This window comes from Chelonoidis abingdonii, chromosome 1 (genome assembly GCF_003597395.2).
Source record: "Chelonoidis abingdonii isolate Lonesome George chromosome 1, CheloAbing_2.0, whole genome shotgun sequence".
Classification (NCBI taxonomy): domain Eukaryota; kingdom Metazoa; phylum Chordata; order Testudines; family Testudinidae; genus Chelonoidis; species Chelonoidis abingdonii.
In genome coordinates, this window is record NC_133769.1 from 78,093,529 (window position 1) to 78,117,535 (window position 24,007).

The following is a 24,007-nucleotide window of genomic DNA, read 5'->3' on the forward strand; positions in this document are numbered from 1 at the left end:
AAAAATCTGGCTATTATCATCAGCACCAAGTGATGGCCTCACAACAACTTCCTTTACAGAAATCAGCAACCTGTTCTACATAAGTCATTGGCAGTCTCCACCAGCTGGGGATGCTGTTCTTCCCTGCTTGCCTTGCTCAGAAAAGAAGCACTTGTTTGCAAAGCACAGATTGTAGCACAAAATATTCCTAATGTCTCTAGTATCTCAGGGAGCATCATTGGCCTAAACTTAGCCAGAAAAGGCTTAATTGCTCTGCATCTGCTGAAGTGGATATTTCAGGCCAATCAATTTTCTCTTCAAAATAACATGCAATTTCCTCACAATGAGAGGTACTCGCTTCAGATGGAGTAACCAAAGCTGTCCATTACTTGAAACAACTCTGCTGATCAGGAGTAAGCCAATGCTAAAAAAATGAACTCCTGTTTGCTTCATGCACAACAACTGCAAAAAGGCTCTAAAATTGTTATAGTGCTATTGGTCAGATCCAGCCCACTTTTTTCATTTGGTACTCTAGACATCTTTTCTTCTCACTTCATTTGTCAGAGACCACCTGTAAACCATGATGACATATTAGAATGGAGCCAGGGAGGATGATGATATCTAGGGATTGGGTCATTTAATCAATAATACATTTTTTGTTTTCTTTTAATTGTTTTTTATAGATAGTCTTATGACACAATATATACACATTTTATAAAAACAAGCATTAAATATATAATTTATGTATCTTAGAAGATATGATTGTATGTGTTTGGAGTAGGGGAGGTTTGAGAGACCTGCCTATGGATGGGAGTAGTGCATTTGAACATTGTGTTCATCTATATATAGAGAAGAGATAGTTCTGTTTTGTTTTTATGCATATATTAGTGCAGGTGCTTGGTTTTTGCATATTTATAGAAAAATAATACTTTGCATTTAAATAGCACTTTTCATATTCAAAGTGGTTGAGCTAATTAATTCTCATAACACCCCTGTGAGGTAGGTAAAGTGTTACCCCACCTTCCCAGATGTGGAAATTGAGGAAGAGAGATGACTTGCCCCAAACCACACAGCAAGTCATTACAGATGCAAGGTTAGAGCTCAGAAGTTCCTGTGCTCAAAGAAAAAGTTTCCTGTCATGCTTACATATGTTTTGTTCTATGTGTTAGTGTGAGTGAGTGGTGGGTAATAGAACAGTACATTTGGGGTCCAGCATTACATGTATATTGGTGTTTCAAGAGAATATAATTTGCCTCTGCCAGGTTTTTCTAGTTAAGCATTCCAAATAAATATCATGTAAGGTACTTTGATAAAAATATCTTTGAAGTATCCTAAATCTTTTAAAATCAGGAATTATAATTGGTATGTCCAGTTTTTCAAGGAAGTACCCATTTTCCTTAGTATGGATACATGAAGAAATACTGAGAATGGATTACTCCCATTAGAGCTGGAACCTGGATTTTAGTAGAGGAATATAATTGTCACTCCAGGACCTCTTCACTGCTGTAATTGAAGAGGTGATGCTTGTGAAAGTTTGCATTAGAGAGCCTCCTCTGCATTGAGCTGTTAGTTATTCAGTGCTAGTAAAAGAAAGATATGAAGTGAAATTGTCCAATCATTTTTTCTGTCTTCAAAAAAAGGTTAACAAATAAGATTTCCTTCTATTCCTATGAAGTGTAAGAAATAATGCTCATTTGTCTTGACCAGACAAGGAGATACCTGTGATATCTGACTGAGGAGATATATGAGCCATTAGCAATTATCTTTGAAAAGTCACGGAAGAGAGGGGAGACATTTCAGAAGACTGAAAAAGGGCAAATAGAGTGCCCATGTATAAAAAGGGGAATAAGGACAATTACAGACCAGTCAGCTTAACGTCTGTATCTGGAAAGATAATGGAGCAAATAATTAAAAAATCAATTAGCAAACATCTAGAAGATAATAAGGCGATAAATAACAGTCAGCATGGATTTGTCAAGAAGAAATCGTGTCAAACCAACCTGGTAGCTTTCTTTGACAGAGTAACAAGCCTTGTGGATGGAGGGAAGCGGTAGATGTGATATATCTTGACTTTAGTAAAGCTTTTGATACTGTCTCACTTGACCTCCTCATAAACAAACTAGGGAAATACAACCTAGATGGAGGGTGCATAAGTGGTTGGAAAATCATTCCCAGAGAGTAGTTATCAGTGGTTCACAGTCATGCTGGAAGGGCATAACAAGTGGGATTCTGCAGGGGTTGGTTCTGTTCAATATCTTCATCAATGATTTAGATAATGACATAGAGAGTACACTTATAAAGTTTGTGGTCGACACCAAACTGGGCGGGGTTGCATGTGCTTTGGAGGATAGTATTAAAATTCAAAATGAACTGGACAAACTGGAGAAATGTCTGAAGTAAATAGGATGAAATTCAATAAGGACAAATACAAAGTATCCTACTTAAGAAGGAACAATCAGTTACACACATACAAAATGGGAAATGACCAGCTAGGAAGGAGTACTGTGGAAAGGGATCTGGTAATCATAGTGGATCACAAGCTAAATATGAGTCAACAGTGTAACGCTGTTGCAAAAAAATTAAACATCATTCTGGGATATATTAGCTGGAATATTGTAAGCAAGACACTAGAAGTAATTCTTCCACTCTACTCCGCGCTGATTAGACCGCAACAGGAGTATTGTGTCCAGTTCTGGATGACATATTTCAGGAAAGATGTGAACAAATTGGAGAAAGTTCAGAGAAGAGCAACAAAAATGATTAAAAGTCTAGAAAAATGACCTGTGAGGGAAGATTAAAAAAATTGGGTTTGTTTAGTCTGGAGAAGAGAAGACTGAGAAGGGACATAACAACAGTTTTCAAGTACATAAATAGTTGTTTCAAGAAGGTGGGAGAAAAATTGTTGTTCTTAACCTGTGAGGATAGGATAAGAAGCAATGGGCTTAAATTGCGGCAAGGGCGGTTTAGATTGGACATTAGGAAAAACTTCCTAACTGTCAGAGTGGTTAAGCACTGGAATAAATTGCCTAGGGAGGTTGTAGAATCTCCATCATTGGGGATATTTAAGAGCAAGTTGGACAAACACCTGTCAGAGATGGTTTAGATAATACTTAGTCCTGCCTTGTGTGCTGGGGACTGGACTAGATGACCTCTTGAGGTCCCTTCCAGTCCTATGATTCTATGATATAATCTCTTAAAGAAATCTCTGTAACTGCAAATGTAATGTCTGCTCAAAGGGGTCTGCAACTTATTCACACATACACCTCTACCCGGATATAACGTGGTCCTCGAGAACCAAAAAATCTCACCGCCTTATAGGTGAGATCGCGTTATATAGGGTACTGTCCAGTACAGTGTACCGGCAAGAGCCACTATGCTATGCTGGACTAGACCAGCTTCCCCAGCGGTGATTTAAAGGGGCAGTGGTCCAGCAGCTTCAAGGAGTCCCGGGCCCTTTAAATCACTGCCGGAGCTCTGGCAGCAGGGCTCAGTCAGGGATTTAAAGGGCCCCGGGCTCCCTGCAGCGGTTGGAGCCTCTGGCCCTTTAAATCACTGCCCGAGACCAGATGCTGGAGCCCCGACGGGGATTTATAAGGGCCCGGTGCTCCAGCTGCTGTGGGGAGCCCCTGGCCCTTTAAATCCCCACTGGAGTTCTGACAGTGGGCCTCAGGCAGGGATTTAAAGGGCTTGGGGCTCCCTGCAGTAGTCAGAGCCTCTGGCCCTTTAAATCACCGCCCGAGCCTGACTGCTGGAGCCCCGGGGCTCCGGCAGCCATGCCCAGGCAGTGATTTAAAGGGCCTGGGGAGCCACACGAATTCGGATATAACACGGTAAAGCAGCCGGGTTCAGGTGGCACTTTAAAGGGCCCGGGGCACCCCATTGCTTTACCACATTATATCTGAATTTGTGTTATATTAGTTCACGTTCCATTGGGGTAGAGATGTACTTTGAAAGAGAATTGTACAAATCTACTCTTGTGGAAATAATCTGCCATAAATGGAGTATGTAAAGTATGTAAAAGCAGTTTGAGCATTAGGTATCAAGATAGATATTGTGGTGGCCGCTCAAAAGGTGGCTGTTGTTTGTATAACGTAATCAGGGCCTTGAGTACTCTGTAACACGAGACCAAATTCTCTGTCAGCAACCCAATATATTCCATGGCAAAATTTAATTTACTCTGTCACTATGAAATATCCTTCATTCCTGTTCCTGTCCCTGTCTTCTCTCAAACACAGAGAACTATTATTATAATTACTACTGTTATTAATTATTTGTATTGAGGTAGTACCTAAGATCCCTAGTCATAGACCAGGACCCCATTGTCCTAAGCACTGTACAACAAAGAGACTGTTCCAAAATTGCTTAGCAGTCTTAGAGCTGTGGTTCGTAGTTGACTATACTCATTGATACAAGTACTGTTACTGACTGTTTTTGATCATGATAATTTGAGAGGATGGGTTTTCATTATGTTCTCCATTATGGCTGTCAATTAATTGCAGTTAACTCATGCGATTAACTCAAAAAATTAATCATGATTAAAAAAATTAATCACAATTAATCACAGTTTTCACTGTTAAACAGTAAACCAATTAAATTTTATTAAATATTTTTGGATGTTTTTCTGCATTTTCTAATATATTGATATTTGCACTGTAAAAAGGTAAAAGAAATCATATCTTTCAATTCACCTCATATAAGTACTGTAATGCAATCTCTTTATCCTGAAAGTGCAACTTACAAATGTAGATTTTGTTGTAGTTGTTACATAACTGCGCTCAAAAACAAAACAATGTAAAACTTTAGAGCCTACAAGTCCATTCAGTCCTACTTATTGTTCAGCCAATCACAAAGACAAACAAGTTTGTTTATATTTACGGGAGATAATGCTGCCCACTTCTTATTTACAATGTCACCAGAAAGTGAGAACAAGTGTTCACATAGCACTTTTGTAGCTGACATTGCAAGGAATTTACGTGCCAGATATGCTAAACGTTTGTATGCCCCTTCATGCTTCGGCCACCATTCCAGAGGACATGCTTCCATGCTGATGTTTGTTTAAAAAAGCGTCTTAATTAAATTTATGGCTGAACTCCTTAGGAGAGAATTGTATGTACCTTGCTCTGTGTTACCTGCATTCTTCCATATATTTCATGTTATAGCAGTCTCGGATGATGACCCAGCATATGTTGTTCCTTTTAAGAACACTTTCACTGCAGATTTGACAAAACACAAAGAAGGTACAAATGTGAGATTTCTAAAGATAGCTACAGCACTGGACCCAAGGTTTAAGAATCAGAAGTGCTTTCCAAAATCTGAGAGGGACAAGGTGTGTAGCATGCTTTCAGAAGTCTTAAAAGAGTTACACTCTGATGCGGTGGCATCTGACTCAATTGATGAAAATGAACATGTGTCACTCCGCACTGTTTTAGATCGTTATCAAGCAGAATCTGTCATCAGCATGGACGCATTTTCCCTGGAATGGTGGTTGAAACATGAAGGGACATATGAATCTTCAGGGCATCTGGCATGTAAATATCTTGAGACGGCTACAACAGTGCCATGCAAAAGCCTGTTCTCATTTTCAGATGACGTTGTAAACAAGAAGTGGACAACATTATCTCCTGCAAATGTAAACAAACTTGTTTGAGTGATTGGCTGAACAATAAATAGGACTGAGTGGACTTGTGGGCTCTAATGTTTTAGATTGTTTTGTTTTTGAATGCAGTTACTTTTTTGTACTGTGATGGGGCAGCTGCCCCACACTAGTAGAAATGGGGTTAAAAGCAGCTATAAGGAGGCTGTGCCAGAGGCAGGCTATTGGAAAGGGTCTGAGAAGAGCAGCCAGTCATGGCCTGGCAGGCTCATATAAGAAGGCTTCAGGGCAGAGCAGAGTCACTCCCTGGAGCTTGAGGAGGGAGGTAGACTGGCTGCCTTGCAGGCTGAGTTCAGCAAGCACCCTGGACATAGCAATGCTATAGGCTGGTGCTGCAGGCTGAGGCCCTAAGGCTAGGGCAAAGAAGGTGCTGGGACTGTGGGGAAGTGGTCCAGGGAGATCTGCAGAGGAGTCGGAGGGGATGTAGTAAGTGACTGCTATCTACAGGGTCTCTGGGCCAGGACCCAGAGTAGTGGGTGGGCCCGGGTCCCTCTCCTGTGCTCCTCACCACTGGCGAAGAGGCTAAAGAGTAGACTGCACTTGCCACTGAAGGAAGTGGCTGGACAATGGACTGCAGTCCTCCCAGAAGGGGGGTACATGGAGTATGACCCAGCCAGAGGGCAGTGTCATGAAGAGGACGCTGCAGTCCTGGGAGTGAAATGGGTCCAGGAACAGAGGTGAGTCATGCCTTGTCACATGTACATAATCCTACGTTTGTGAGTTCAACTTTCATGATAAAGAGATTGCAGTACAGTACTTGTATTAGTTGAATTGAAAAATAGTATTTATTTTTACAGTGCAAATATTTGTAATAAAAATAAATATAAAGTGAATGCTGTACATTTTGTATTCTGTGTTGTAATTGAAATCAATATATTTGAAAATGTAGAAAACATCCAAAAATATTTAAATAAATGGTATTATATTATTGTTAGTGTGATTAATCACAATTAATTTTTTTAACCACTTGACAGCCCTGTTTTCCATACATACTCCATAGGCTTCAACTCCCATAATGCTCATGTGACCTGTCTCAGATCCTTCTTTTTCCCACATGTTTCAGGGATGATGGCGTTAGATTCCAGTTCTCTCTTTCCAACCCCTGCTACCTAGCTTTGTGGAACAGTGCTGGGAGTATGCATTGTAATCCGATTAATTCCTCAATATGAGGAACCTTGCAGAGCAAGAGGCAGCTGCTAGCAGGTCCCATCAGGACAGGTAGACAAAAGAATGTTGGGTTTCTGATTGCAGTAAAATGGTGAATTTCATGGAATCTTCAGAAAGTGCCAAATTATACCATTGTGAAATTATGAAGCCTACAGGGTCCTGACTAAGATGAATGAAGCAAGTGCTGTCTCAGAGCTATTGTTTCAGTTTACAGTCTGTTCATACTTTTGAGGCCTTCTCTGCAACAAAAAAGGCTAGAAACGTTTTGTTTTTTTTAAATTGGAAGCCGAGATTCTGCATCAAAATTCTGGAAGAAGGGGGTGAATTCTGCAGAAAATACCATAGCGGTGAAACGCTTGGGTCACTGAACTTAGTGTTTTGCAAAATCTGGACTTGTCTCAGACTTTCATATTGGGGATAGGACAGGTAAGTAGCTATCTTACTTAAGAAGTTATTTTTGAAGGGGTTAGTAGTCTGAGCTCATCCATTTAGAAGTACACAGCATTGTCTGTGGCCTCTTTCTTTAAGCAGTTTTTCACAGGGACCATAGTCATTGCCATGACCATATCTAACTAATAATCTGGCTGGCTAGGTATCCCATCCTCTACTGTGGCCTGTCAGGATATTTCAGATAAAGGAACATGGTAACTTTTTAAATTTTTGTTCCTTTTCCTATCTGTTTATGCAAACATTGTGTCATGAGTGGGGAGCTCTTCCTGAATCCATTTGGTGATCAGTTTTTCCCCTGAGGTCTAAGGATTGATAGCCTTAGTAATTTTGATTGTATGGTAATTAGTGTAACTGCCAGGTGACAGACTATTGATTTATATAATGGTAACCTCTCTGTGAGCTAAGATCAAGCGTAGTATCTATCACCTTATTAATGCAGTCTTAGCATATCCTTCACATTTTGACTAGTGATGTGTCTTACTTGAACTGACCACTAGGACTGATCTTTCTGCTACCTGTAGTAATTCAGAGTCACCATTGTCTACATTCCTCCTCTAATCTTGTATCCTCACGGGATTTCTGAGGCTCTTTTCTGGTTGCAGAAGATTCTAATCCAGACACTTAGCTGGCATCTGCTTCATTAATGTACTCAGATTTGAGGATTATTTTCCTGCAGAAAAGTTTTAATTCATTTCCACTGGGCACTCAAGAATATTTGCTTTAATTATGTTTATTCTTTAAAATGATCATAGTTGGAATAAAATTGTTAGAGCTACCTAAGTGTGCCATGGGTAGCTATTCAGTGCTACTCACTCTGATCCATTCCATCATCCTGCTGGATGTGGCTTCTATATTCTCCTCCAAAGATGTTTTACCCCACATGAATTACTTCAAATATGCATTTGACAGATGATCAATCCTCCTCTGCATCATGGGAAGTGCTCTAGGCAGCAAAGATGGTGCAGGTTCAGTGACTGAGGGAAGGAGAGCTGTGTCGTGAAAAAACTTCTAATCCCTTTGGTTTTATTTTTAGAAATGATAAAGGTTTGCCTATGGGTTCAGGGAGCCAGTACTGGGGTCTGTTTCAGTAAATTAAAGCGCAAACAGCTTGTGCTCTGTAAATTGCACAGATTTACTGGTTTCCTCACAGTGGTCACCTCTGCTTCTCTATAATTCTGTATTCTCATTTATTGTATCCAACTTGTCACCTACTCTGACGTTCTATATAAGTTTAGCATATTTTAAGATTTTTTGTTTCCATCTAATTTTAGTTTCTCTGTGCTGTATAATCTAAGTCATTTCCAGCTGTTATTCAACATGCAGTTAAGGGATCTGCAGTAATAAAAATAAAGCATTATAAATGCCCACCCCTTTTAAAATTTCCTTTATGCAGTTTTGATGGTTGGAAACAAAGGAATTGTAAAATGATCTTCAGTCATGGAGCTCATCTCTGAGCTATTTTTAGGATGCATTAGATAGCAGAATGTAGGGGCGGGAGGGGAGCGTTTGTGTAAGAAACAGTGAGTTAAGTCTAATACAGTCTCAGCTGTGTGAGGCAAAGCAGCTGTGACAGCGCCCCCAGTTTGTATATTTGTGTGAAAATGTTACAGGTTGCTGATGTCATTCTTGTTGCTTGGCAACTGTTTTTTCCCTCTAGTTCCTAGAACAGAGTCCTCCTTAGTGTCAAGTAGACAATTTTACTGATGGTTTGAGAACAGGAAGCCCAGAGTTAAGCTCCATGAATCTAGTTTATGGGAAGAATAATCCTTTGCAAGATTTAAGGCAGCCTTGATGAAGATTTTCCTGAAGGGGGAGAGAAGGAGAGAAACAATTTATAAAATGTTAATCCCTGCTGTAGAGAAATTTACCTAAATTATACACTAATAACCTAATCATTCTCTTCCATCATTACAGTATAACTCTGCATTAAATATATAATGCTTTCTCAAAATGATTAAACAGTAAATGGTTGGCACTGAGATGTGTAATTACTTTTTATAACATCCATTTGTGTCTACTATTTCATCGTGTATCAGTTATAGTGTTACAACAGGAAGAGAATTAAAAAATGGGTTTCAATTAAAGCATGAAAACACATTTTATAATCATGTGCATTGCATTACTTTTTGCATCTTTAAATCTTTAGTCGTATTATCTGAAATCTTCAAAGTAAGACCGAAAGCATTGCCTTATGTCTGAATATCTCAACAATCACTCTGCTCTTACAAATTCCACTTGCAAATTCCATCTATAAACTTCAGCTGCACTGTGACTGGCTTGGAGCACTATAAGATCACTGGACTTTTATTTCAATCCTTGTCATAGGCAACTAGATTCCAGTTAAGCTAATGAGTGTTTCCCAATAAGATCAGTTAATTGCAGCCACACTTCCGAGGTTTGCAAGTTTTCGGTGTTGTTTGAAACCTCAGAGGCGGGCAGGTGTGTATGTGTGTGTGTGTGTGTAAATAGTGCACAATACAGTATATAAATATACAGTACAAGCTGTGTTATCTGGCACTTTATCAGTCAGAAAGCTCTATTAACTGGTATTTCTGATATCTCCTTACAAATCTTCAGTCTAGTAACCAGGACTAGTATAATGCCCAGGAGGTTATGCAATTGCACATTCTGCACTCTACTTTTAGGCAAAGGACAAGTAAACAAGCTGGTATCCGGGATTTATTCAAAAAAGCAGCTTCCAGGGTATGTCATTGGACTGAATCTGTAATGACCCTATCTCCTACACCTTCTTGTACATCGACAATGATAACTGATGTCGATAATGACTCGGAGGCACTGCAGGATCCTAAAGTGCCTTCTGAATTATCAAAGAAAGATTAAATTATGTTCAGTATAGTTTTAGTGTTAAGTGTATTTTTAGTGATCTGGGTGTACACCATGCGCTGCCCATAGTGATATGTAGTGTCGTAAGATAACCTACTGTATAGAAAACTTTACCTGTATACACTTAAGTGCTTCAAGAAACCGACCACTCTGCAGTGCAGTGCTACTACTGGATTGGTATCTGTTTACTATTTCATACTTTATTCATTTGATTGTATTCTAATTCTTTGAAAATTGGTATTCCATTGGTAAGTATAACTCTTAGTTAACCGGAATTTTTGATTAACCTGCACCCCCAATTCCATCAACATGCCGGATAACAAAGCTTTTACTGCATAATGTTTAGACACTGGACTGAGAGAGTTTGGCAAAGATCTTGGGAATTATATATTTTTATTATTAAATTGAATATCATAACAACTATATTACCATGAGAGTATGGTTTTCAGAAATGAAACACGTGTTCATGAAAGCAGGTGTGCGGTGACTACTGATGACTGGAGGCTATAGGAAGAAAGAGTTGTTGATTTCTCTTGTGACTACATTTAAAAAAGAAACACAAATTCTCTGAATGGACTTGAGTTTTTTTGTAATTTTATAAAGAAACAAGCACGTTTCTCCAGACAAAATCATATTTTAAATATTTTAACAGGTCTTGTGACTTCCTCTGGATTTTGTATATTTGCAAGAAATGGCAGAAATAGTGTTATCAAGGTTACCTGTACCCAGCTGTTACAGAAACGCTGGTTGTGGCTTCAGAGTCCAAGACCAAGTTTATTTTCATTATGGTAGTACCAGGAAGCCATAGTCAAACTCAGGCCCCTTTTGTACTACGTGTTGTAAAAGCACATAATAAGGGCTTGTTTGCCTACAGTATTTTTACTGATTTAAGTATATTGGTTTAAAAGCTATTATAGTTAAATTGGTGCATCTCCCAGTGTGGGTGCAGTTATACCAATTTATAGGTTCTGTACTGGTGTAGCTTATTTACCAAACTAAGCAATGCTGCTATAAATATTCTCATATTTGAATAACTGCATCTCCACTAGAGGGTTATACCGAGCTTAACTACTGGTTTAGAAACAGATATAGTTAAATCAGTGTATAGATGAGTGCAGAAAGACAGCTTGTGTCTCAGGGAGTTTGCAGTCTGAAGTTCTGATTCAGAAAAGCATCTCTGTTCAGGAAAGCACTTAAGCATGTGCTTAAGTCCAATTGACTTCAGTAAGATTTAAACACAGGGCTTAAAGTTAAGTGTGTTCCTTAACGGGACTAAATAGGCTAGATGAAGAAAAATTGGGAAAGAGGAAGTAATAGTATTCTCATCTTAACTAAGACTTGAAGATCACACTGGGAAACTGTGACAGAAAGTCCCAATTTAGCATCTTAACTTCAAGGTCATCCTTACTCTTATAAAGGAAACAGTGGCAGCCACCTGTATGGGTTATGTCGTGTCACAATCCCTTTGCCCCATCTGTCTGATTCTGTGTTTTTTTAGGATGTAAACTCTTACTCCGTGACTGTACAGCAACTAGCACAAGGGGGAGGTGGATCTGATTCTTACTGAGACCTCTCCGTGTTACCATGATACAAATTAATAATGATACTACAAAGAGCTTCTGAGTAGGAGTGCACAATGAACTGCAAATATGGCCGTAGCCAGCAGGAATGTTACATGCAGATTTTGTGCAAGGGACTGGACTGTACTGTGAGAGTTTATGTATATCAAGGAATCTCTTTGGAACTGAAGACTTTCCAATTTCTCTGTCTTTAGCCCCTCCATCATTTGTTGTTTCTGCTCTTTCTTGTTTTGTATCTTTCCTCTTTTCCATTCTGTGTTCTATATCACCTTTCCTCTATCTATTTTCTTTGTTTTATGGGTTAAATTTCTGTGTTTCAGTTTCTGAATGGAGATAATCAGGATAACCTTTGCAAATAAATTGGGTGCCTTTTAGGATGTCACATACAGTTCATCCCAATGAAGCCAGGTCAAATTCCAGTTTCAGTTTTGTGTGGAAAAAAACTTGAAATGATCAGAACTTCTGTCCAGGAGCCTAATGCTGTGCTTCTCTAAAGGTTTTTCACTTATCTTGTAGACTCAAGGTGGGATAAAAATCTGTGGAGCCCTGGTAGGACCTTAGCGTAGAAATCTGGTGTCATGTCAACCTGTGCTACTTAAATGCCATGTGGCCACATTCTGCACTAGCTGAGGCTTCCTAGGATTCTTTAAAGGTAGCCTTATGGCAGGTACATTGCAATAGTCTGGACTGAGGTAACCAAGTTATCCTATTCCTTTGCTAGCTTATTGAGAATCAGCTCCTTGAAGTGCACCTGGAAATAGATAGGAAATCAGGGTGGAGCACTAGAGTTGTATGCTCCTCTTAGCCTAACCTACTTAAAAGTCAGTCATCCACATTGTAGATAGCTGAAACTTCATGGTGCCTTTCCAAAATCATCCTAAGTAGAGTGCATTACCATAATCCAGCCTGAAGATGACAACATTTCTGTTCTGTTTCTCTGCCAAGTAGATCCATTTTGAGTAACGGGCAGCACAGTGAATGCAGACTGTCTCCACTTGGCAAGAGTCAAGTAATTCTCGCTATCAAAAGTTTTCCAAGTTGTCTTCAGAGAAAATTAATTAGTGTATGGCAGTCTCTCTTTTACTGACTACAGCATACCAGAGCAGGAAGGGGAAAAGGGCTGTCTTTTCTGGTTGGGGTTCAGTCTCACTGCTGGATATTCTGAATATGTTGGGAAAACTTTGTCCTACCATTATGATATTTCTTTTTAATTTTAAAATTTAATTTTAATTTTAAATTTTAAAAAGATCACGAAAAACTAATGAAAAGAGTCTCTGTCAGAAATTTGATTTAAAATCAAATGAAACAGTCAACTTGAGTATTACCTTAAATATAGTATTTATGATGACCCTTGCTATAAGGGCAGAATCCTGCTGCTCACCCTTTCTCACTTTGTAGTGCGTATAATCCTATTTTTAGCAGGCTGTTGGGACCTAGCACCATACTGGCACTTTGCATATCTAATAAATAAGAGGACATAGATAGAGAAAAAAGGATATAACTGTCAGCTTTCAAAATCCTTTGATCCGTGTATACCAAATCTCATAAATAGTCTGGAATTAAACATAAAATTGCCTCTGACACAATTATCATAGTTCAAAGAAACAAAAATAGAAAATAAATTCAGAGATAAGAATGAAAGTGTGTCCTTACCTCACCTCATCTAATAGTGTCTAATGAGTAAATTGTGTTTAATTCCAGACCAGCTTTCTGACAGATTTGGTGCTGGGCAGGCAAAGGATCTTTCAAGGTGTCTTCCTCCAGATTCTTCTGTTGGTTTCTCTTTTGCTGCACTGAATCTTGTTGATCTTCCTTGTGGCAACATCCTGTTCAGTGTGCTAGGATGGAGTTTAGCCTTTCAGAAAATTGAATCTTTGCCAGTAAATTTTACTTCATTTGCTGACCCACTGTGTGAAGAGGGGCAGAGGATGGGATGAAGAACTTCTCCCAGTGATAGGCACCAAAGTGTAAATAACTTTTCCTAAGTGTAATTGTTCACTAGCTGTTTTCCTGGTTGTAAAGTGGCTAGTCACAGGTCAGTAGATGACCTATATGAATGTATATCTTTGTTATTGTTTCCCTAATCTTCCCTCCCCTTTGACAAGTGAAATGCCTGCAAGATGCATGGGAACAATTTGAAAACACAGTAATAGAGGTTCAAAGTAAATGTATAGCCCAAATTAAAAAACAAACAATAAGAGGTGCAAAAAACTCTCACTGTGGTTAAACAGCAGAGTAATAGAGGTGGTTAGAGCGGAGAGAGGCATCCTTTAAAAATTGGAAGCCAAATCCTATGGAGGAAAATGAAAAGGAACATAAATTCTGGCAAGTGTAAAAGCATAATTGGGAAGGTCAAAAAAAGAATTTGAAGAGTAACCAACAAAACATACAAACAGCAGTGTTTTTTAAAAAAGTGCATCAGATGCAGGAAGCTTGCCAAAAAATCAATGGGGCCACAGGGCAATCAAGATGTTAAAGGAGCACTGAAGAAAGACAAAACTTGCAGAGAAGCTAAGGCCATGTCTACACTAGCGAACTAACAGCGAGACAGCTGTATCTATGCAGCTGCGCTGCTGTAAGATTGCTCATGTAGCCTCTCTATGCCAATGTGAAAGAGCTCTCCTGTTCACATAATAAAACCACCTCCACAAGCAGCAGTAGCTGTGTTGGCACTGTCCACCCCTGGTGCTTCTGTTGGTATAACATGTTGCGCAGGGGTGTTTATTCACACCCCTGTGCGACATAAGTTATACTGACAAAAGTGATAGTGTTGTCAAGCCCTATGTGAATACTTTGCATTGGTCGTCACTGCAGAGGATATGAGGGAGATTCCCACATCTGAACCATTCTTTTAGGTGGCAGGTCTGAGGAACTATCCTCAGAGGAGGTTAACATAAGAATGGCCATACTGGGTCAGACCAGAGGTCCAGTCTAGCCCAGTATCCTGTCTTCCGATAGTGCCCAATGCCAGGTTCCCCAAAGGGAATGAACAGAACAGGTGATCCATCAGCTGTCAGCCATTCCCAGTTTCTGGCAAACAAAGGCTAGGGACACCATCCCTGCCCATCTTGTCTAATAGCCATTGATGGACCTGTCCTCTGTGAACTTATCTAGTTCTTTTTTGAACCCTGTTATAGTCTTGGCCTTCACAACGTCCTCTGAGTTGACTGTGCATAGTGTGAAAAAAACTGGTTTTGGAACAAACTGATAAATTAAACAGTAATAAGTCCCCAGGAATTCTGAAGAAACTCAAATATGAAATTACAGAACTACAAACCGTGGTATGTAACCTGTCACTTAAATCAGCTTGTATAGTAGATGACTAATAGCTAATGAGGATAGCTAGTGTAACACTGATTTTTTTAAAAAAAAGGCTCCGGAGGTGATCCTTGCAATTATATAGGCCAGTAAGTCTAATTTTAGTACAAGGCAAATTGATTGAAACTATAGTAAAAAACAGAATTATCAGACACATGAACGAGATATGTTGGGGAAGAGTCAGCACAGTTTTTGTAAAGGGAAATCATTCCTCCCCAACGTATTAGAATTCTTTGAGAATGTTAGCAAGCATGTGGACAAGAGTGATCCATTCGAATAGTGTACTTGGACTTTCAGAAAGCCTTTGACAAGGTCCTTCACCAAAAGCTTATAAGCAAAGTAGGTAATCATGGGATAAAAGGGAACGTCCTCTCATGGATCAACAACTGGTTAAAAGATAGGAAACAAAGAGTAGGAGTAAAGGATCAGTTTTCACAGTGGAAAATAGTAAATAGTCAGGTCCCCAAGGATCTGTATTGAAACCTGTGCCATTCACTGTATTCATTAGTTCTCCAGAAAAAGGGGTAAACTGTGAGGTGGCAAAATTTGCAAATGATACAAAAGTACTCAAGATAGATAAGTCCAAAGTTGACTGTGAGAAGTGACAAAGAGATCTCACAAAATTGTGTGAGCGGGCAACAAAATGAGAGATGAAATTCAATGTTGATAAATACAAAGTTATGTATATTGGAAAAAATAATCTCAATTACACATACAAAATGATGGAGTCTAAATCAGCTGTTCCCATTCAAGAAAGAGATCTTGGAGTCCCTGTGGGTAGTTCTCTGAAAACATTTCAATATGTAGCGGCAGTCAAAAATACTAATTTTTACCGTTAGGAAAGGGATACATAATAAGACTGAAAATAGCACAATATCATTATATAAATGCATGTTACGCCCACACCTTGAATACTGTATGCAGATCTGGTTGCCCCATCTCAAAAAAGATATGTTAGAATTGGAAAAGGTACAGAGAAGGATAACAAAAATGTGAGGGGTATGAAAGAGCTTCCGCATGAGGAGAGATTAAAAAGACTGGGGCTATTCATCTTAGGAAAGATATAATTAAGGGGGGATATGATGGGGTGTGTAATCATGAATGATATAGAGACAGTGAATACAGATGTGTTATTTATCCCTTAACATAACACAAGAACGAAGTGTCACCCAATTAATTTAATAGCCAGCAGGTTTAAAACAAACACAAAGAAAGTTCTTTACACAGTGCACAGGCAATCTGTGGAACTAGTTGTGAGGGGATGTTGTGAAGGCCAAAAATATAACTGGGTTCAGAAAAGAATTATATCGGTTCGTGGAGGTTAGATCCATCAATGACAATTAGCCAAGATAGGGAAAACAGCCTCATGCTCTCTCTTTAAACCTCTGACTTCTAGAATATGGGGCTGAATGATAGTTGCCCTCTTATCTTCATCCCTTTGAGGCATCTGACACTGACCACTGTTGAAACACGGTATGCAGGGCTAGTTGGGCCAGGTTACAGGGTTGTTTGTTAGGTTCCCACTGTCTCATGCGAACCACGTGTGTACATCAGGGACCAACGTTTGACCAGCATACCTACCTATGGTAGGGTCGATACTAAAAATGTTACATTCACAGTGGTAACTAGCGAGACAGTATCACAAAGTAGCTGCTACTGAAATTGCATAGCCGCTGTTTTGGAAGTATATATTCCTTATTTAGAAGAGATGGAACACAGTTCAGTCTTTTTTATATATTTTTTTTATTGTGTAGTGAGTAAGTGCAGAAATATAAATCAATATAATAGTATGGTTCACTTTTAGTTCACATTGTTAGTTTAGTAGATTGTGCATAAAAAGCACAAAGTGGATCCTAACTTATCCTTGAAGACTTCACAAATCTCCCCCCGTCCAAGACCTTTGAACAGCAGGACTCTTCAGTGACAAATTTATGTCAGTTCTTAGTGCATACTAATCATATTTGTGGATTAGGTTACTGTAATGTTCTATGCTCATTCCATTTTTCTGACAGAATCATTGCTTTGCAGCTGTAGTAATTTTCCTTGTCAAAGGCATTTCCTATTCTTGTCAACTTGTGTATAAAGAGAAATTGGCTGGAGTTCACAAACTGCTGTCAACAATGATACTAAATGTAGAATTTATTAATATTTCTGTCCTTGGCAATGTTGTGAATAAGAAATATAAATTGATTTGCTGAGTTACCGAGAGTCACATCCACAACATTGCATTAAAACAGTGATAAAGTGGTGTATTGGATGGTTTCAATGAAACTCATAATGGGACAGTTCAGCTTTTTGGCAATGGCTGTCTGTTACAAGTTCAAGTGTGGCTTAGGTTAATAGGTACTGTAACAATTTTCAGTGACAGAACTACTTTGCAGCGCACGTGAACTGAGTTTAGCAGATTCAGGCCAACTCCTAGAAGTGGAATAAGACAAAATGAGTCCTAAAACCAAGAATTTTCCAGGATCTTCATGACCAGACTTTTCCGCACTTCCTAGTCCCAGACTTAACACTGAGTATATTCTTCCTGTAAACTAGACCGGTCCTACATGGACTTCCTGATTCGGGAATCCAACATGGGGGTGGGGAGGTCTTCCACTATTATCATAGGAGGGGGACAATATGTTTTGGCTCTCTTGGCTACAGTCACTCCATGGGATGATGTCAGCAGAGCTATCCTGACTCCCACAAAGTCCTTTACTCAGGTGGGTAAATACTGAATCCTCTCTCTTCTGGAACGGACCCCGGGTTTCCTGAAGGTGGGGAGGAATGGAGGAGGCCCAGGTTGCCCTAAGAGGAGATTTGTGATGGATGTTGTGTTATAGGGGTGTGATACTGTCTGGGGCCCTGGATTTCCCAGCCCTAAGTTCCTAGCTCCCTGTGACTATCCTCCTACTTCCTTCCTGTGTCATCTCGTCTCCCCCCCAAATTTTTCATTCTTGCTGCATTGTACTGCAAGGCTTTCAAGTCTGCATGCTGCCTCCCCCTCACATTTGTTTGGTGCCTGGGCCTATGTCCGTTGCTGGTCTAAGCTGAAGTTAATGGAGTTGCACAGGAGGCACTAGAGAAAGGAGCTGTGTAGAGTAGCAGTTCTTTGGGGTATAGTGAAGCAGTCAGGTTAGGCGGGAGGGCCTCACAGGGAGAACATTAACAGGCTGAAGAGTGGCGTTTTGAAGGGGAGCTTTTTCCTCAGTGCCACCCACTGCAGCAGCAGGTAGTTGGGCATCAGCTTGTCAGAAGTTTAAATTTTAAATACACTGACAAGTGATGTCCACAAACAAATGAGCAGTCCAGGTCATCTGAAAGGAGACTGATTGTGTCCCATGATTTCCTCTTCTCAGCTCTAATCTAAAAGCCAACCCCACATACTACCTTTTGGCCAGGTCTGCACTACAAGAGTCTGTTTCAGTAAAGCTGTGCTGGCATAGACTGCTAGTGTAGACACTGCATGTGCTGATAGAAGGAGTTGGCTTCTGTTGGCTTAGTTGCATCTGCACTACTCCATTCCGCTGGCATAGCTAGACTGCTTAGAACAATGATGGGCAACCTGCAGCCCATCAGGGTAATCAGCTGGTGGTCTGCAAGATAGTGTTTACATTGACTGTCCGCAGACCCACCACTGGCCTAGAAGGTGTGAATTTTTTCACACTCCTACCTGACATAGTTATGCTGGCATAACTTAGTAGTGTAGACCAGGCCTTTCTCAACAGACCTGTTGCAGAGGGTTCGGTAGCCTCCTCCCTGAAACTCCTGCAATCAACTGGAAGATTCTCCCTTTCCCCTTGCTTTCTGACACCTCCCCCCACCCCCAGGGAAATGCAGACTGTATGGAAATTTGATGTATTTACTTGTATCTGCCCTTATTTTTCAATTTGACTTCATTCTGTTTAAAAAAATTGAATGGGGAAAAAATGTTAGGGCACATAATAGCCCAATATCAGTGTTTTGGGGAAAATGCAGTTCCAAGCCTGCTGAATAACATTTGTCAGGGTTTCTGCTTCTGCAGCTCTGTTACCTTCTGCTACTGCCTCCCTGCTTCTACTGCAAAAGAACCCTGGCAAATATCCTCACACACATTGTTAAATGGGACGAGGCTCCTTTCATTTACATCATAGGGAAGCAGGAACTCCTTACCTTTTTTTTTCTGCCTGCACAATACGAGTCTCTCTCTTTCTTTTTCAAGGAAATAGGCCCATATTAGTCTTTGCCATAACCCTCACTTTTATCTAAACTGTGGCTTAGAGGTACAGTAACGCTATATCCTTATCATTTTTTCTAGTTTTCACACATCATTTATTCCACACTCTTTCCTCCTTTTCTTATTATAACTCTGAACCATTTTCTCCCCCCTTTCTCTTTTCACCTGTGAATCTGTGCACGCCTGCCCCCCTCCCGACAGTTTTTCTCTTAACCTGGGTGCAGCCCTCAGTCTTTCTCCCAATCTCTTCTGACCTGTTCTCCCTCTGCTCAGTTAGTTGTTGTCTCCGTTTATTTTTCTCTTTCCTACTTTCCCTTTAACCCTCAAGGCTCCTGTTCAGGCCAATTTCAGCCTCCTCCCACTGGAGATCCCTGAGGTTCCAGTTCAAGCTGTGTCCACTGCCTTTCCGCTATTCTATCTGACCTCTGTGGCTCTTCTTAGTGTAGCTGTTATCTGCCTCCTGCAGCCAGCATCTGAGACAGGCTGCCTTAAGGTGGGATTTTTTCACAACTTGGCATGCTTCTCTTGCTTGGCACAGCTTGACCTTGGTGCAAGTTCAAGGGCCATCTCTGGTCCTGCATTGGCTTGCTTAGTCTGAAAAATGGATGAGTTGAAATTCTAGTAAGGCCATCAGTGTTACTGGCCAAAACTACTGCACATCAGCCCATTTTGGGCCCTGCATATATGGTAAAGCCAGTAGACTGAATAAGGACCCTATTAAATGTTCTGTATTAATCTTACCACTGACTGGTTAACTCCTGTAAGAATCTACCAACATGAAAAGCTTCCATAGCAAAAATACAGACTTAGCTTCCTTCCAGAGGGAAGTATGGCTGCTGTAGAACAATACTCCTATAAACACAGACAACTCTCACAGTTCTATTGTGAGTCTTACAATTTTTTTCATTAACCCTTCCCCTCCTCCAGACCCTGGAGTTATATGAGCTCATCAGAACCTCAGCTTTCATTTTAATGAAAGTAAATTCCTAGCCATCCCGGGTGTGGCGATAAGCTTGAATATATGAGCACTGAAGATTCACAAGCTAGAAAGCAAGTTAAAAAAAAAACACCTCAGTGTATTGCTTATCAAATCTCATTCTTTTGGGGGCTTGGCTCATGATTTGTTGAATACTTGGGGCTGGAAATACTGAAGGAATGACTCCTCTTCCCCCAGCACTCCCATGAAGTTTCTTTCTAGTAGCTTCAGAAACTTAAGATATGTCTACATTGTAGTCATAGGATTTGATTGCCCCTTGTGTGAATGTACCTGAGCAAGCTTTAATCTAGCACTTCATGACTGCAGCACAGCCATACTTATTTTTACTACTACTACAACATACTTTATACTACCTTGTTTTTCCTTTCTTCTTCATTGTGTAGCTGCAAATAGTTCCCAAAGTGGTATCTCAGTGAGAACCCTATGAGTTATAAAATAGATATTCCTGAACTGTCAGCAATAGTTCCAGATAAAGTAATGATCCATTGCTTCGTAACAGAGACTACTCTCTGGTCTTCCTGCCCAGCAGCATGAAATTGGGAAATATTGCACTTGTCTGCTTACTGAGCATCTCAAGGGAGAGAATTTCTGAGCCCCAAAATAGAATTCTGCGTACAGTTGTTCAGCCTTGAGAAGGCTTTGCACAACTGCATTCCTCTGTCTGTATATAACACCATAAATTTTAAATGCCACATCTGATCAATTCCAGGGAATATTCTAGGTATCAGTGTACCGATTTGCAGGCAAAATTGAAAAACGGAAAGGAGGAAAATGAGGGACATGGAGCCACTGTCATCTGTTTAGCACAACAGCTTCCAGTTTCCCTCCAGTTGTCTATAAATCAAACTGGTTGAAGGCACCCATTAATATCTTCCAGCATAACAGCATCCCATCTCATCTCTGCTCATCCTTCCAGTAGCTTAACATGTTGACACCCTAAATGACTTATCTCGCAGATGGAAATAAAAATGATGAGGAAGAGGAAATAAGGGATGGAAGCATACACAGAGCCCCTGGAATGGGAGGACCCTGGTATAGGGGAGGGAATGAAACATACAGTTCATGGCGGGAGGAAATTTTGGGGACTCTGGTATGGGGAAATGAAGGTGCATACAGAGTCCCTGCCATGAGGGGAAATAGGGGTGAGGGGGGAGTCACAGAGTTTCTGACATGGACGGGGGAGGGTGGGGATGGGGGCACACAGAGCCATTTGCATAGAGCGGAGGGAGGGATAGGGGACACACAGAGCCTCAGGCATGAGGGACAGGGTGGGGGAAGTTACTGGGAGTCCATGAAATAAAGGAGGATGGGAGGATGGCACACTGGGAGCTTGTGGAGTAGAATGGAGGAATGCTGATGTGTACAGTCAGCTCGGCCTACAGAGACTACTAAACATGCAACCACCTAGTGATACACACCTTACACAGAAAGCACTAGGACAGTCTAAACAGAGAGATAGAATAGTAAGACAAGTCTGGTCTAGTGTGTTTTCTAGAGATTGTTCCTCTTGATTCTGGTTGATGGGACAACTCTTAAAATATACATAAAATAATCTTATGTAGTAGTTCTATCATTTATAGGTTTCTTGCAAACGTGTAATTTGTTGTTCTCTGACTCCCCTAGGTCCGGAGCAGAATAAGCTACAGGTTCCTTTTTTTCTTAGTGCAATAGAGATTTTTTTTTTAATTGTCTGTTATTGAATGGAAACATGGCCTTTTAGAGCACTCTGACTTCTGTGGTGAATTTGCATTCATTACAATTATATATGAATCTTCTGAATTCTAAATCTTTCATTGCACATCTGGGAATGTATTTGTATTTTTGATGTGCCGAACTAGAAACCAAGCTTGGCATCAGTAAGTACTTAATTACACTAAGTATAAGCCTTAACTGACACATTTTCCTTCTATTACATAACAGAAACTGGATCTGCAATTACTGCTTCCTGCATTGGTTTGGGCAACTCTACAACTCCTCCACCAGGACAAGCAGGAAAATCAGTGCCAGGATACAATGGTAAGAGTGTGCAGTGTATATCAATAGGGGAGCAGGTTGCTTACGTGTCTGAGAGACCTCAGAATCTCACAAGATCAGGGTTTAAGATTACAGTTATTGTTTAACAATCTAGGGCCAAAATTGGTCTCTGCTCAATCAGCTTTGCACCTCTTTGGCTTAACTGGCTACTTAACTGGGTGAATGTCCATGAGTCAACATAGTAGTTCCTCACCAGTGTTTCTTTATTTTTTCTTCTCCCCAGTTTGGCTGGGGAAAAAACCATGATTTGAGAGCCGACACATCCTGGAGATGCCATTGTGTATGTTGGCGCAATTCAGTGTTGTCCTTGGAACCAGTCTAGTGGCTCCAGGATTGACTTAAAGCCATTTTTTTTTCTCTCTCTCTCTCTCACATACACACATGCAACTTTTTGACCTGTGTCAGGTTCAGAAGCATCAGTTCTTACAATCAGACTACAGCATCCAGTACCATTAAAATTACAGCAAGCACTTAATCAGATGGGTTTTAATTTACCCTGTATCCCTTGAAGATGCTTGCATTTTTCAGGAGGTGCTCAAAAACTCACACGGTCAGACCCGTAGCAATCTGCCTTATTAGCAAGCATTCCTTTCCATCTTTCAACTGTTAGTCTTACACATTCCTTATGTACCCAGCATTTCTCAGGCATACAGTTAGATTTGAAAGTGCACAAGAAACTGGCTACTGTAGTTGTCAGTGAACTGTTGAGTCTGAAGGTCTGGAATGCCTGCATGCAAAGGGACAATGGATATTATGAAACATTCAGAGCTTCAAACCGTAATCTAGTGTTAAACCATAACCAGCAGTAACATTGTTTTTTAGCGGTTAGGAAAAAGTGTTAATAGTGATCATCTTTATAATTGTGGAGAGGGAATAGTAGCTAAACTATGTAGCTAAATAGTGCTTTAAGAACGTATTGTCATACCTATACCTTACATATATGACTACATATGTTATTCAGAGGCTAAATGGTTTTGCTTGTTTGGTGTATACATTGTACATATATATTTCAGAAACACACTAATCTAATCTTTTTTGGCACAACAATGTAATATAAAAACTCACCTGATTTTAAGTGTATAAAGATAATTCTTCCTGAAGTCTGTGACCTCTACAAATATGTAATGATGAACTAAAAATCAACATGGTATGGGTATAAATCTTGTCTATTTGTACCTGCCTCACATCCCCATTCGTTTTATCAAAGAAGACAAGTGTTTGTGTTCAGACTTGTACAGGGGCTCATATTTGAGAGAGTTGTTAAACACGTTATGTTTCAATACGTGTGCAGCATTTTTATTTCTAGCTGTACAAAATTGTTGTCTGTGAACCAGCATAGGACATAAAAGGTGAGAGCTTTCATCGTGTGGACGGTATTTGCGTGCAGAGTGTGCAGCCATGAGACGAAGAATTCTAAAATATTTTTATGCCTGGGAACTCTGATTTTGACCCAGAGTGTTCAGGAATTACTTTGAGAAGGACACACAATTAGATTTTTTTGAGGTCAAGCCATCTACAGGAGAAGTGCTCACGTTCCTGGGAAGAAACAGTTGGCTGACTTTTCTTCTAACAAGTAGAAGTGAACATGAACATTAAAAAAAATAAACGTTTTCAGCTGCCCTAGACTTTGGCACCAGTAGTTATTGAAGACAAACAATGAATGAAAGATGAAGTTAGAGAAAAGGCTTAAAGATTGACCAGAGCTCTAATAAGCAGGGAACAGTGGCAGAATATAATTGCATCAAACCTGTTCCCAAAGCTATGGTAGTCAGGCTTAGCAAGTA

General features: G+C 40.1%; 1 protein-coding gene across 2 annotated transcripts in view; it reads left to right on the plus strand.

The window, feature by feature from the left end:
* The window catches only part of ACSS3 (acyl-CoA synthetase short chain family member 3), a 113,446-nt gene that overhangs the window by 53,714 nt on the left and 35,725 nt on the right, over nucleotides 1–24,007 (plus strand). For both annotated transcript variants that reach the window (XM_032768209.2, XM_032768210.2), the window contains one exon: nucleotides 22,110–22,205. In XM_032768209.2, the coding sequence (XP_032624100.2) occupies nucleotides 22,110–22,205 (96 nt within the window). The remainder of the gene's footprint in view (nucleotides 1–22,109; nucleotides 22,206–24,007) is intronic.